The 14,092-nt window shown below is 41.4% G+C and overlaps 1 protein-coding gene across 2 annotated transcripts; it reads left to right on the forward strand.

Annotated features, from left to right (window-relative positions):
• The first annotated feature begins 448 nt into the window (after positions 1-448).
• Positions 449-4,276, forward strand: LOC107779138 (uncharacterized). 2 transcript variants are annotated; one of them, XM_075233362.1, is made up of 2 exons: positions 449-3,574; positions 3,766-4,276. In XM_075233362.1, the coding sequence occupies exons 1-2, from the start codon at positions 523-525 to the stop codon at positions 3,780-3,782; spliced, it is 3,069 nt and encodes a 1,022-aa protein (XP_075089463.1). In that variant the 5' UTR covers positions 449-522; the 3' UTR covers positions 3,783-4,276. The 2 variants fall into 2 exon arrangements, with proteins under 2 accessions (XP_075089463.1, XP_016454974.2); XM_016599488.2 differs by having other exon boundaries at positions 454-3,574; positions 3,720-4,276.
• The last annotated feature ends 9,816 nt before the right edge of the window (positions 4,277-14,092 follow it).

Raw genomic sequence — 14,092 nt, forward strand, 5'->3', positions numbered from 1 at the left:
TCGTAAGCTTTTTCACCTTATTAGAGAAGCAAATGTGAGGTTGTAATTTGAAGTGAACATTACTCAAGCTACAATTAGCTTGAACCGATTAGCAACAATCGACGATAGGGGTGTGAGTTGTGGTTTTTACACTTTTGAGCTGTGAATTGTGATTTTTACACTTTTGAGCCGGGATGATTTTCCACCTTAAAAAGATTTTCTTTCCTTCTAGTACGAGATGGAAACTTTTCTTCTGTTTTGTGGAAATAATCCAAGTGGAGTCAAGTGGACAGATTCTTCATTTGCTTTTTGCGACACATTTTCGTCCTCATAATGTGGAAATTATCCAAGTGGAGTCAAGTCAAATGTTAGTCAACTTTCTCGTTTTGTAGAATTCCAAGTGATTCACTATCCTTTTCCATTTCTTTCTTGCTTTCTTCTTCTTATTGTTTTCATTCTTGGTGCTATATAATGGAGTAACTTTGGCAACCAAGCAAATCAAGATACCATATCCTTTCTAATCGGTCTTGTTTCCAAGTGCATATGGAGAAGCACATTTTCTTATTGATTCTTTTCTTTATATTTCAATATTACTCCATTTCAATATCAGCTGCTACTTCAAATGAGACAGACCATGAAGCTCTACTAGCTTTCCAAAATCTTGTTACAAGTCCAAGTCATTTTCTGGCCAAGTACTGGACAAGGAATACTTCTTTTTGCTCTTGGTTTGGTGTCACTTGCAGTACCAAAAGGCAAAGAGTTGTGGCCTTGACTCTTCCTAATTTGCATCTTCAAGGCAAAATCTCTCCATCTTTGGCCAATTTGTCCTTTCTCAGAGAGCTCAATCTTGCGAACAACAACTTTCACGGCAGCATCCCTTATGGCATTGGCCAGTTGCCTCGCTTGAGACTGATTGATATTCAAAACAATCAGCTCCAAGGAAGTATTCCAACAAGTCTATTGCAACACCACAGAGTTGAAGTAATTTCATTGGCTTTCAATAAACTCAGTGGTGAAATGTGGAAAGGGCCATGGTATGTACCTGAACTCAGGGTCTTGGATCTCACCAACAATAGCCTCACAGGTATAATCCCTCCTACTATTGGAAATGCCACAAGGTTGTTGAACTTCAGTTTGTCAGGGAATGGAATCAACGGCAACATTCCAAAAGAGATTGGTAATTTAAGCCAACTTACAGAGCTTTCCTTGACTGATAACCAATTAACAGGTTTCATTCCCGCAACAATGTTTAACATCTCATCGCTACTTGCCATACATCTACGAAACAATAGTCTTTCTGGTCCCCTCTTGCTCGGTGAAGGGAATATTTTGTCGAATCTGAAGTTTTTAAGTGTATCTCACAATCAAATCTCTGGTCATATTCCTTCCAACATTTGCCAACTCAGAGAGCTCCAAGTTTTGTCCATATCTTTCAATAAAATAATTGGAGAAATACCCAAAAATATTGGTTGTTTAGCGAAGCTCGAGGAGATATATATTGGTGATAATCCAATAAGTGGGACTATTCCTGCTTCATTGGGCAATATTTCCACTATGCAATATCTTTCTTGTGTAAACAGTCACATAGAGGGGCCAATACCTTCAGAAATGGGGAAGCTGTCAAATTTGAGGGAGTTAGATTTTGATCTGAATAATCTTAATGGTCAAATTCCAAAGGATATTTTTAATATATCGTCTTTGGAGTTCGTTGCTTTCACTTCCAACAAACTTTCGGGGAGAATTCCATCGACTACTGGTCTTCATCTTCCCAACCTCAAAGAACTTGTCTTGGGAGGCAATAAACTCGAAGGGGAAATTCCTCCGCACATCACAAATGCTTCCAACATACTTCACTTAGAGCTAACTGATAACTTTTTCACAGGCACTATTCCTACTAATTTGGGAAATCTTCGTGAGCTGCAAGAACTATTGCTAAGTAATAATCAATTTACGAATGAACAAAGTGAACAAGAGCTACGATTCTTAAATTCTTTGGTGGATTGTAGGATGCTACGAACGCTAGAAGTGAGTTTCAATCCATTGAATGGTGTTCTGCCCAATTCTATTGGGAATCTTTCATCTACGGTTGAAATCCTTGGTATAGAAGATGCACGCATCAGTGGCTTCATCCCCAAAGGTATAGGCAATATGACCGCTCTAACAACCTTAAACTTTCAAGGGAACAACTTGACGGGAAGTATTCCTCCTGAAGTTGGTAAGCTTAAACAACTCCAAGGGCTATATCTAAATAACAATAAATTACATGGGCGTATTTCAGAGGTAGCATGTAATTTATCTAATTTGGTTCAATTATATCTGCAAGATAATGAGCTCTCTGGTTTGGTTCCAACATGTATGGGAAATCTTAGCATGTTACAAACGCTTTATTTGGATTCTAACAAATTTTCATCAATATTTCCGCCGAGCATTTGGAAGATGAGTGGTCTTCTCTATCTAGGCGTATCAAGAAATTCAATAGAGGGACAAGTTTCACCGGATATTGGAAAATTGAAGGCCATAGTCGAACTAGATCTTTCTGGTAACAGCTTTTCGGGTATGATACCAAGCCAATTTGGTGAACTCCAAAACCTGAAGTCTCTTAACATATCCAACAATTCATTTTCGGGGCCAATTCCATTATCCTTTGCAAATTTGATAAGCTTGGAACACTTGGATTTGTCCCGAAATGCCTTGTCAGGTACTATTCCTAAGTCATTGGAAAAACTCTCATACCTAAGAAGCATCAATGTTTCATTTAATGATTTAGAAGGTGAAATACCCAATGGTGGTATCTTTGCAAATTCCACTGCCCAATCTTTCATAGGGAATAAAGGTCTATGCGGAATGCACGTGTTGAAAGTTCCTGCTTGCGCTATCACCAAACCTAGACATCATCCAAAGTCCAAGAAACTTGTGCTGAAAATTATTGTTCCAGTGGTTACTTCATCCTTTGTGATATTCTTGTTGGTTTCAATTTGCATAATGAAACGACAGAAGAAAGAAAAGTCCAAAGATGTAGAAAAGGTACCGGAGATTAGAACATATCAATTGGTTTCTTATTGGGAGATTCAACGTGCAACAAATAATTTTGATGGATCAAATTTAATTGGTGTGGGAGGATCTGGCTCAGTGTATAAAGGCACGTTATCTAGTGGAACTGTAGTAGCAATAAAGGTTCTGGATTTGCAAAATGAGGAAGTATGCAAGAGGTTTGATACCGAATGTGAAGTGATCAGAAATGTTAGGCATAGAAATCTTGTCCCGGTGATTACTACTTGTTGTAGTGACTGCATAAGAGCCTTTGTTTTGCCATTTATGCCCAATGGAAGTCTTGATAATTGCTTGTACAAAGAAGATTTCCACTTGAACCTTGTTCAAAGAGTCATCATAATGCTTGATGTGGCTGTGGCAATTGAATACCTACATCACGGTCACCACACCCCTATAGTCCATTGCGACCTAAAGCCAGCCAATATTCTTTTGGATGAAGAAATGGTGGCATACGTTAGTGATTTTGGCATATCCAAAATTTTAGCTGTAAGCAAGTCCATGGCACATACTAAGACATTAGGCACTCTTGGTTACATTGCACCAGGTACGTATACTAAGTTACCGTTCTCTTTGATTTTATCTGATCATAATTAAGACTTTCCAAATAATTAAAAAGCCAACTCTTTATTTATAAATAATTATTGTTATGTATCGGATGAGTAATTTTTTTTCATTTTCATTCTTATAAGAATATGGCTCGGAGGGAATAGTAACCACTAGTGGTGATGTTTACAGCTACGGCATCATGTTGATGGAGGTTTTGACAAAAAGAAGACCAGCTGATGAAGAGATATTCAATGAAAATCTTTGTTTGAGGCGGTGGATAAAACAAACATTTCCAAGAACTGTGATGGAAGTTGTGGATGCCAATCTTTTTCATGAGGAAGAACAAATCACTTGCGAAAGTGAAATATGCATAGCCTCCATAATAGAGTTGGGTTTAGATTGCACAAAGGAAAAGCCAGAATCAAGGATATCCATGAAAGATGTAGTCAAGAGGCTTAACAAAATTAAGAACACATTTTTGGAAACATAAAAGTTAGCATCTCTTAATATGGTGGTCTTTCCGAGCTGTAAGATAATATGTTGCCTTTTTATTTACCTTTTTCTTTTTAATAAAGTGGGCCCAACTACTTGGAGTCTTGTAATACAGGGAGAAATTCAAAAATAATTAGATTTACAAATTGTCATTCAAAAATAGTCACGCTTTCAAAAGTAATCGAAATTTAGTCATTTTTCATGTAAAGATAAATTTAACTGAAAACACTGCTCAAAATCCGGAAAATACTCCAGCATATTATACTGGAGTTCCAGCATAAATATACTGGAACTCCAACATAATATAGTAGAGTTCCAGCATAAATATACTAGAACTCCAGCATAATATACTGGAGCTCCAGCAAAGTATACCGGTCGAGTATAATATGCTGGAAGTTCATACACAGGTGCTCGAATGTCCAGTATATTATGCTGGAACTTTCCGCGTGTTGGAGTTCCAGCATAATATGCTGGAAGTTTATACACAGGTGTACCGAACTCCAGTATATTATGCTGGACCGGTCTCTGTTGCAGTAAAAAAATGGCTATTTTTCAATGACTTAGCAAATGCTAGCTATTTTTGAATGATCAGTCCGAAAACTGACTAGCCCGTGCTATTTTAACTGTAATATATGCATTTTAGAGTGTTGCATTCCTCACGTTGTAATTTCATATTTGAATAATGTCGAACCTAACAACTTTTGTAGTAATAATTATGGTTTGAATCTTGAATAATCCAGAAATAAATCAAGAAAGTATTATGAAGGTGTTTAGTCGCACTATTTTGCTTCTGTTTGCAAGCTCGGAAATATCTCTTCCACCTCTTTTCTTCGCTCCTCCGTATTTTTCCATTAGCTTCTTCTTTTGTGTTTAGTAAAATAATAAAATTTCTAAAATGGATTTAGACCTCCAAGTTTATATGACTCAAAATAATTAGTAAGTGGTTGACACGTTATAAAAATGTAATTAAGTACATATTCTAACATTTATAATATTTGGCCGACTCCTCTTAATGCATAATATAGCATTCTTCTGCAGAAGCCATTGCTTTATGCATTCAATGTGATGATAGTGTCCACAATCAAGTCTTCCAATTTCATCATCAGCTTTAATTGGCACCCTTCCTGCAGGAACAGTATCCATCGTTAAGACTTCTGAGTATCAGTATCTATAGGATTAACTAACTTATTTCAGCTGAAATTATAATTAACTTTTTACACTACTAGTGCAATATAAGTTGCTATAGAACGTTAATTGCTTCTTTTTTTTAGGTTACTAGTATTAGGATTTTGCCCTGAATTTCTAATTTATTTGGACTTTACTTTTTTAAAGGAAGGGGAAAAGACTCTTAAAATGATTAAATCTCCTTATAAATATGCCTCATCATTTTCTTGGAAGACAAGTTCTGCACATTAATAAATTAAGGATCTTTGCTTCTCATTGTAACGACCCGACCGGTCGTTGAGAATTGTAGACATGTTCCCCTATTTTCTGCTACTTATATGTTTTATAGCTGTTATATGACTTACCAGGTTAATTGGTTCGGGTCTGGAGAGATTTCAGAATGAATTGAGACATTTAGTCTCAAGGTTGGAAAATTTAAGTTGGAATGGTTGACCGGATGTTAACTTACGTGTAAACGACTTTGGAATGGAGTTTTGATGGTTCAGTTAGCTCTGATGGGTGGTTTTGGACTAAGGAGCTTGTCCGGATTGTGATTTGGAGGTCTGTAATGGAACTAGGCTTGAAATGGCGAAAGTTAAATTTTTGGGAAGTTTAACCGGGAGTGGACTTTTTGATATCGAGGTCAGATTGGGATTCCGGAAAATGGAGTAAGTCAGTGGTGTCATTTGTGACTTTTATGGAAAATTTGGGGTCAAGCGGACGTGATTTGATATGTTTCGACGTCGTTTGTAGAAATTGAAAGTATCAAAGTTCATTAGGCTTGAATCTATGTGCGATTCGTATTTTTGATGTTGTTTGAGGGTTCGACTAAGTTCGTATGATGTTTTAAGACTTGTTGGTATGTCTGATTGAGGTCCCAGGGGCCTCGGGTTGATTTCGGATGATTTTCGGAACAAGGTTTTGAAGTTGAGGAATTGCTGAAGAATTTCAACTGTTGGTGCAATCACACCTGCGGAGTGGGCACCACAGGTGCAAGCCCGCAAAAGTGGGAAAGAAGGAGGTGAGAAGAGGTCGCAGGTGCGAGGTCGTGTTCCACACCTGTGTTGTCGCAAATACGACGCTCGGGGCGTCGGAGCAGAAAGTTCGCAGTTGCGATGGTGAATTCCGCACTTGCGATTGCGCAAATGGGGTGTAAGGGCCGCATGAGTGGAGGCTGGCAGGATAAGTGATTTCTGCAGAAGCGGATGTTTAACCGCAGAAGCGGATGCGCAGGTGCGGACAATTGGCCGCAGGTGCGAAAAGCCTCGGCATAATATAAATATTGGGTTCCGAGGGTTTTATCATTTCTTGACTTTGCAAACTCGGAACTGGGTGATTTTTAAAAGGGATTCTTGAGGTAAGTCATTTGTAGTTAAATTTTTTCAATAATTATGTTTCCCCATTGATTTTACCACCTAGTTGGTGTGTTTTTAAGGTATAATTTGGGGGTTTGAGGCTAGGGATTTGGAGAGTTAATTTTGGTGATTTGAGTGGCGAATTGGTGTCGATTTTTGATAAATTTGGTATGATTAGACTCGTGGTTGAATGAGCTTTCGGGTTGTGTGATTTTTGTTGGATTTCGAGATGTGGGCCCGGGGCTCGGCTTGGAGACGATTTCGGATTTTTGAATTATAACTTCGTAATTCTTGTAAAATTGATTCCTTTAGTCTGTATGTATTGTATTGTACTGCTTGTGGCTAGATTTGGGGCATTTGGAGTAGAGTTTTGCTCGGATTGAGGTAAGTAACAGTTCTAAATCTGGTTCTGAGGGTATGAAACCCCGGATTTTGTGTTATGTGATTGGTTTGGAAGTGACGCATATGCTAGGTGATGGGCATGTGGGCGTGCAACGTAGGAATTGTGACTTGGTTTGTTCCACGGAACTGTAAAGTTGAATAACTTGTTGTTAGCTATATGCTCTCCATGTATCATAGAAATTTGGATATAAATCATGTTAGAAATCATGTTTATGCTATGTGTTGGTACTGTGGGGACCCACAGAGGCCGTGTTACATTTTGAATTACCTGCTAATTGCTATTTGTACTCAGTTTCAGTTTTACTCACATATCATATCCCAGTCTCTATTATTCCATGTTGATACATCATATTATTGCTATTTGGGCTGATTTTCATGATTACTGAGAGCCCGAAAAACCAGAGAGGTTGATGATTGAGTAAGGCCGAGGGCCTGATTGTGAGGATATTTATGAAATCGGGTTGCATGCCGTAACACGTTTTATTGATTTATGCCATTATTTGCTTGATATAGCGCTTAGGCGAAGTAGCCCGTCCGGAGTCTCTACACAACCCCAGTGAGCGCAGGTACCTATTGAGTGCGAGTGCTGACTAACTAGGAGGAATAAATGGTTGTGAGGAATAAGTGATTGTGAGGTTGAAGTGAATGAAAGGACTGAGTGATTGTTGCTTTGAGAGACTGCATTTGATTTTTCACTGTTATTGCACTTGGTTGCCATATATAACTATTTTGAAACTTTTGAGATAAATTATATCCGGTTTTACTTGAACATGACTTGTAAAAATTGATTTGACTTAAATTGTCGGATTTGAAATCATGCCTACTTTCTTTGCTGAGATTACTGAAATTGAACTATAATTGTGTAGCTCGTCACTACCTTTAGTTCTTTCTTTAGTTTTGTTACTTACGAAGTTGGTTGTACTTACGCTACACCTTGTATTTCGTGTGTAGATCCAGGTATTTTCGGACATGGTGGGTGTAGATACTTGCACAGTGGACCTTTGGAGACTTCGAGGTAGTTGTCTGGCATTCGCAATCCTTGTTTCTCCTTCTCTATCTTTCCTTTTATTGTATCTTGTTTCAGACTATCTTATACAATGTACTTCATACTTGTGACTTTAGATGCTCATGTACTCAATGACACCTTGATTTTTTTTTTGTTGTTGTTGTTTGTTTTATGTTTTTACCCCGTTTATGAGAATAGTTTTTATTTAAACTACTTTGATTCATTTTTCGTTAAATGTTGGGAATATCTTGGAAATATTGGCTTGCCTAGTACCATGTTGGGCACCATCGCGACGGTTGTTTTTGTGGTCATGACAAGTTTGTATCAGAGCCTAGGTTATATCGGTCCCTACGAGTCATAAGCGAGTTTAGTAGAGTCTTGTAGATCAGTACGGAGACGTCTGTACTTATCTTCGAGAGGCTACGTGACCCCTTAGGAAACTTCACATTCTTATATTTTTGTTGTGCGGATTTGTTGATTCCGGTAACTAAACTTCTGTTATTCTATTATCTCACAGATGGTGAGGACACGTACTATCGGACAGGATGGACAACCACCAGTACCACCAGTTAGGGCCGCGAGAGGCTGAGGTCGCGGTAGGGGCAGAGGTGCAGCTCGTACAACAGCTAGGGCAGCACATGTAGATCCACCAGTTGCCCCAGTTTAGGAGTAGGTTCTAATTGTGGATAATCCAGTCGGGACAACTCAGGCACCAGCTGTGCCCATTGTGATTCCAGGCCTTCAGGAGGCCTTAGCTCAGATTCTGACAGTGTGCACCAGTCTTGCTCAAGAGGTCTCTCTTTTGGCCGCAACAACCACTTCTCAGATCGGGTAAAGTACTTAGACTCCCACTGCCCGCACACCAGAGTAGGTGATGCAGGGACTCCAGATACAGAGGGAACTACCAGCCCAGCTGGTTGTAGCTGCTCAGGCCTATGTGGTCCCAGTTATGACTGATGATGAGCATAGAAGATTAGAGAGGTTTGGGAGGCTCTAGCCTCCATCTTTTAGTGGGGCAGAGTCGGAGGCGCCCAGGGTTTCTTGGACAAGTGTCAGAGGATTCTTTGAATAATAAGTATTGTAGAGACCAGTGGGGTCTTATTCACCACTTTTTAGTTAATTGGGGCTGCCTTCAGATGGTGGGAGGCTTATGGGAGGCTAGGCCGGTCGGTGCAGCACTACAGACATGGCAGGAGTTCTCTATTTTCTTCTTGGAGAAGTTTGTGCCGCAGTCTCGCAGAAAGGAGTTACGTAGACAGTTTGAGGAGCTTCGTCAGGATTGTATATCTATGACGCAGTACGAGATAAGGTTTTCTGAATTGGCCCGTCATGTAGTTTGGTTGGTTCCCACTAATAATAGAGGATCAGGAGGTTCATTGATGGCCTCACATATCAGCTGCGATTGCTTATAACTCGAGAGCGTGTATTTGGTGCTACTTTTGATGAGGTTGTCAACATCGCTCGGCATATAGAGTTGGTCCGTAGTCAGCAGCGGGGTGAGAGGGAGGACAAGAGGCCTCGTGGATCAGGAGATTCAGGGGTGTTCCTTCTGGGGTCAGTTCTACCACGACAGGGGTCATCCTTACAGGCATGCTTAGACGGCTCGTCCAGTTCACCGTGGTGCATCATCTGGCCAGGGTTCTTATAGTTCTCATTAGGGCCTGTCATCTCTTAGAGCACTTCCATCTCAGAGATCATCCCATGCTCCGTCTGTTCAGGGCTCATCTATGCTAGGTCCTTTTACCAATTATCCTGGTGCTCGGGGATCCCTTCAGTCCCCAGCACTAGCACTAGGGAGTTTCTTTGAGTACGGAGACTTTGGGCACTTGTGGAGGTAATATCCTCGTCGTCCGGGGGTCTAGCGCAGCAGAGGAGTCAATCTACAACTTCCATGCCAGTTACTACACCACCCGCCCAGTGATAAGTAGGATTTTAACATGTTTTATACCCATACTTGCCTGCGCTTTGAAAGTAAATTGCTACAAAATAGTCCCAAAAAGCTTACAGATTGCGCTTGATTGTAGGTTTGAGCTATAAAGTGACAAATCATCAAAGATCGGCTCAAATTGGAGTGAAATCTGCTCAAGTGCCAAAGATCAGTAAAGTGAAGACATTCAGAACTTGGTGCGGACCGCACCATCATGTCATGCGGCCGCACCATAAAAGTTCAGAGACTAAGAACTTACAATCCATGCCCCATGTGGCCGTGTCCCAGTTCATGCGGCCCGCGTCTCACTCATGCGGCCGCACAATGTTGCTATGCGGTCGCGTCCAATAAGTTTAGAGAGTATTATATTCCAGAAGCAAACCACGTGGCCGCGTCCAACTTCATGCGGCCCGCCCTCCCTCCCATGCGGCCGCACTCTATGGTCACGCGGCCTGCATCAGTGAAGTTCAGAGAAGCTGCTAAACCTTTCATGCGGCCGCACAACAACTTTGTGCGGTCCGCGCCAGTTTTCATGCGGCCGCACCCCAACTTTGTGCGGTCTGCATCACCATTTTTAGAGAGCAAGATTCAGAGGTCAAGCAACCCAGTGCGGCCGCGTGCCATCTTTGTGCGGTCCGCACTAACCTTGCAGGGGCATTTTTGTCCAGTTTTTCCAGTCCACTATAAATAGAACATTAGCTAGGGTTGTGGCTCAACCCTAGTATGGGTAATTAATGGGTATTGCTTCTTACTAATAGATTGATATTGGGTGTTTGTTATTTGGGTTAATTTTATGGTCTAATTAAGGATTGATGGTTGCAAACATTGATTCTAGCTTAGCGAGTCTTGACCTTTCTTGAGAAAGAGAGTCTATGACCCCAGAATTGACCCAACAAGGAATTGGGGTGGATCCATGAGGAATGGTAGTCCCAATTAACGGGTTAAACCTCGAGAGAGTAATCACCCTACTTGAACCCTAGTTGCTTGGTCTAATTGGCCTACCCAATTGATCTCGAAAGAGTCAATTGGGCAAAATCGCTCTCTCTTCTGAGAGGTGTGAGAGTGAGTACAAATGTGCACGGTTATAACATTGATCCCAAATATGTCAATCTATTATTAGTAACCTCTAGCCATTAGTTAACCACCTAGGTGATGCCACGACCCTAGTGCCTTTCTCTATATTAATCACAACTTAGAACATACCCTTTTAACATAAATTAGCTTAAACTTGTAGTTGATAATAGTAGTGAAAAAACAAAAACCCAAAAAATGGTAGAAGTACAATTAGGAGCAAACACGCATTCCTAGTCTAAACAAATACGCAACTCCATTCCAAGCTCCCTATGGAAATTGACCCCGATACCACTATTCGGGTAAAAGTATTAGCGCCCGCTCCTCCTACCGTTGTGTAAGGTTGAGTTCGCCGCGATCAACTTTTTGTTGCTGTTGCCGGGGAGCTTACGGTGTTGACTATTTGTGTAGCTAGAATTGCGTTTTGCTTCTCTTTCCTTCTTGTTTACTAATTTTGTTTGTGTCGATCAATCAGGTACAATGGCTCTTAATACAAATGACCCTCTCGGTAATGTGATAGCGGGGGAGGAGGTAGAGGATCTAGAACAAGATGAGGTCTTACCTCAACTTCCACGGAGAGGCCGACATGTCAATATAAATGCAAATGAGAACAACAACATTCCAGACCCTTCTCCGGCACCGCCGAGAGTGGCTCCCAGAGTTTTACCAAATCAAGGATACGCCAGTGCTATTGTTCCTCCCCGAATCCGGGCAGGGAACTTTCAAATCACAAATGTTATACTGACCTTGCTCGAGTAAAGAGGTTATTTCACGGGTGCCTCCGACCAAAATGCCTACAAGCACTTGAATGGGTTCGTGGATACATGTTGGGGTAGCAAGCAGACAAACGTGTCCAAGGATGCGTTGAGATTGAGGCTTTTCCCGTTTTCTCTTCGGGGTAAAGAATTGGATTGGTTAGAAAGGCTCCCCAATCATTCTATTACAACATGGGATGAATTGGCGGACAAATTTATTGCCAAGTTCTTCTCTCCAAGTTATATGGCAGCTCTCCAGGATGAAATTCTAGCTTTCAAGCAAGAGCTAACGGAACCTTTGCATGAGATATGGGAAAAATATAGAACAATGGTGAAAGAGTGCCCTAATAACGATATGACCGAGGCTATGATTCAACAACCTTTTATCGGGGAATCAACACCATAAGTCAATGCATCGTGAACCAATTGGCCGGAGGGAACTTTATGAAACTTTCTTACCAAAAGGCATGTGATGTACTTGATGAAATGGCCGACACCTCTTTGGCATGGCAAAGCCGAGCAAACGTGCCCCAAGGTGACCCCACGGTCACCCATTTGCACAAGGAATTGCACGATCATGGCCAAGCTATCACCGAGCTTACAACAACTATGAATCAATTGGCAAAGGCGCAATTGCAACAAGTCCAAAACCCATGCCAAGTCAATGCAATGGAAGGTGTTTCTATGTTGAAAAGGAGGCAAAGAGGACAACAACCTCAAGCTAATTGTGAACAATATGACAACAACAATGATGGTGGTGGTTATTCAAATGAGTGCTATGATGATCAAAGCGAGGAGGTCCAATATGTCAACAACTATCAAGGGAATAGAGGTAACTCTTCAAACCAACAATGGCGTCCTCAAGGTAATTGGGGCAATCAACAACAAGGCGGAGGTAATTGGAATAACAACAACCAAAACAACAATTGGGGTAATCAAGGCAACCAAGGAAATTGGCATGGTAATAACAATAATTGGGGCAACAACAACAATCAAGGAGGGTGGAACAATGGCGGGAACCAAGGCAACCGGGGGCAAGGTTTTCAAAGGCCCCCCATGTACCAACAACCGAACAATCTACCCCCCTTTCCTTCTCAAGGTCCGAGTTTGTCCGGAAGCGAGATGGGGAGAATTGAAAGCATGTTCGAGCAAATGATGAAAAAGAACCAAGATTTCGAGGCCCAATTAGCTTCACATAACACATCTATCAAGAACTTGGAAATGCAATTAGGCCAAATCTCTCAGTCTTTAAATACTCGCCCAAAGGGTGCTCTACCAAGTGATACGGTAGTAAACCCCAAGGGTGGGCACAATAATCATGTGATGACAGTGACAACGCGAAGTGGAAGAGGCGGTGATATGCATACCTCAAGAGGAAACCAAGTTACGGTGGATGAAGATGAGTTACGAGATAATGAAATACCTTTGGTGGTTGAAGATGTAGTTGAACCAAGTGTGAGAGATGATGTGCGGATTGATGTTCATGAGGTTGAGGAAGAAACACAAGAGGCCGTGAACCCGTCTAGGGAACACGTGATTGATATGCCCGAGCCGGTGGTGCCCAAAGCTCGAGCACCCTTACCTCGACCTCCTCCGCCCTATCCTCAACGGTTGGCCAAGCAAAAGGGTGACAACCAATTTAAGAAATTCATTGAGATGATGAAGAGTTTGACTATCAACGTGCCTTCGGTGGAGGCACTCGAGCAAATGCCGGGATACGCAAAGTTCATGAAAGATTTGGTTACAAAAAAGAGATCAATGGAGTGTGAGACAATCAAGATGACCCATCAAGTGAGCGCAATTGTACATTCTATGGCTCCGAAACTTGAGGATCCCGGTGCATTCACTATCCCATGTACCATTGGAAGTGCCGACTTTGCAAAAGCCATTTGTGACTTGGGGGCAAGTATCAATTTAATGCCATATTCGGTCTTCAAGACCTTGGGAATCAGACAACCTCGTCCAACTTCTATGAGGCTTCAAATGGCGGACCGGTCAATGAAGCGACCTTTGGGAATTATTGATGACGTCCTTGTTCGTGTTGATAAGTTCATATTGCCAGCCGATTTCGTTATCTTGGATTGTGAGGTGGATTTTGAGGTTCCAATTATCCTTGGAAGACCTTTCCTAGCTACGGGGAAGGCTTTGGTAGATGTCGAGGCGGGAGAGTTGACCTTCCGTGTTGGTGATGAAAAGGTGGTGTTCCATGTATGCAAATCTATGAGGCAACCGAATAACACCGAGGTGTGTTCGTTTGTTGACATTGTCACGGCGGTGATAGTGGATGACACAAGCGCAATGGTGAATATTGAAGACTCACTTGAAGCCGTTCTCTTGAACATGG

The sequence above is a fragment of the Nicotiana tabacum genome, chromosome 16, assembly GCF_000715075.1.
Source record: "Nicotiana tabacum cultivar K326 chromosome 16, ASM71507v2, whole genome shotgun sequence".
In the NCBI taxonomy this organism is placed as follows: Eukaryota; Viridiplantae; Streptophyta; class Magnoliopsida; order Solanales; family Solanaceae; genus Nicotiana; species Nicotiana tabacum.

What these genes read in the sequence shown, in the direction of transcription:
- LOC107779138 (XM_016599488.2), top strand. Translation starts at nt 523, where the DNA reads ATGGAGAAGCACATTTTCTTATTGATTCTTTTCTTTATATTTCAATAT. An exon ending in TCTTGGTTACATTGCACCAG is followed by an intron (nt 3,575 to 3,719) that starts GTACGTATACTA and finishes CATTCTTATAAG; the next exon opens with AATATGGCTCGGAGGGAATA.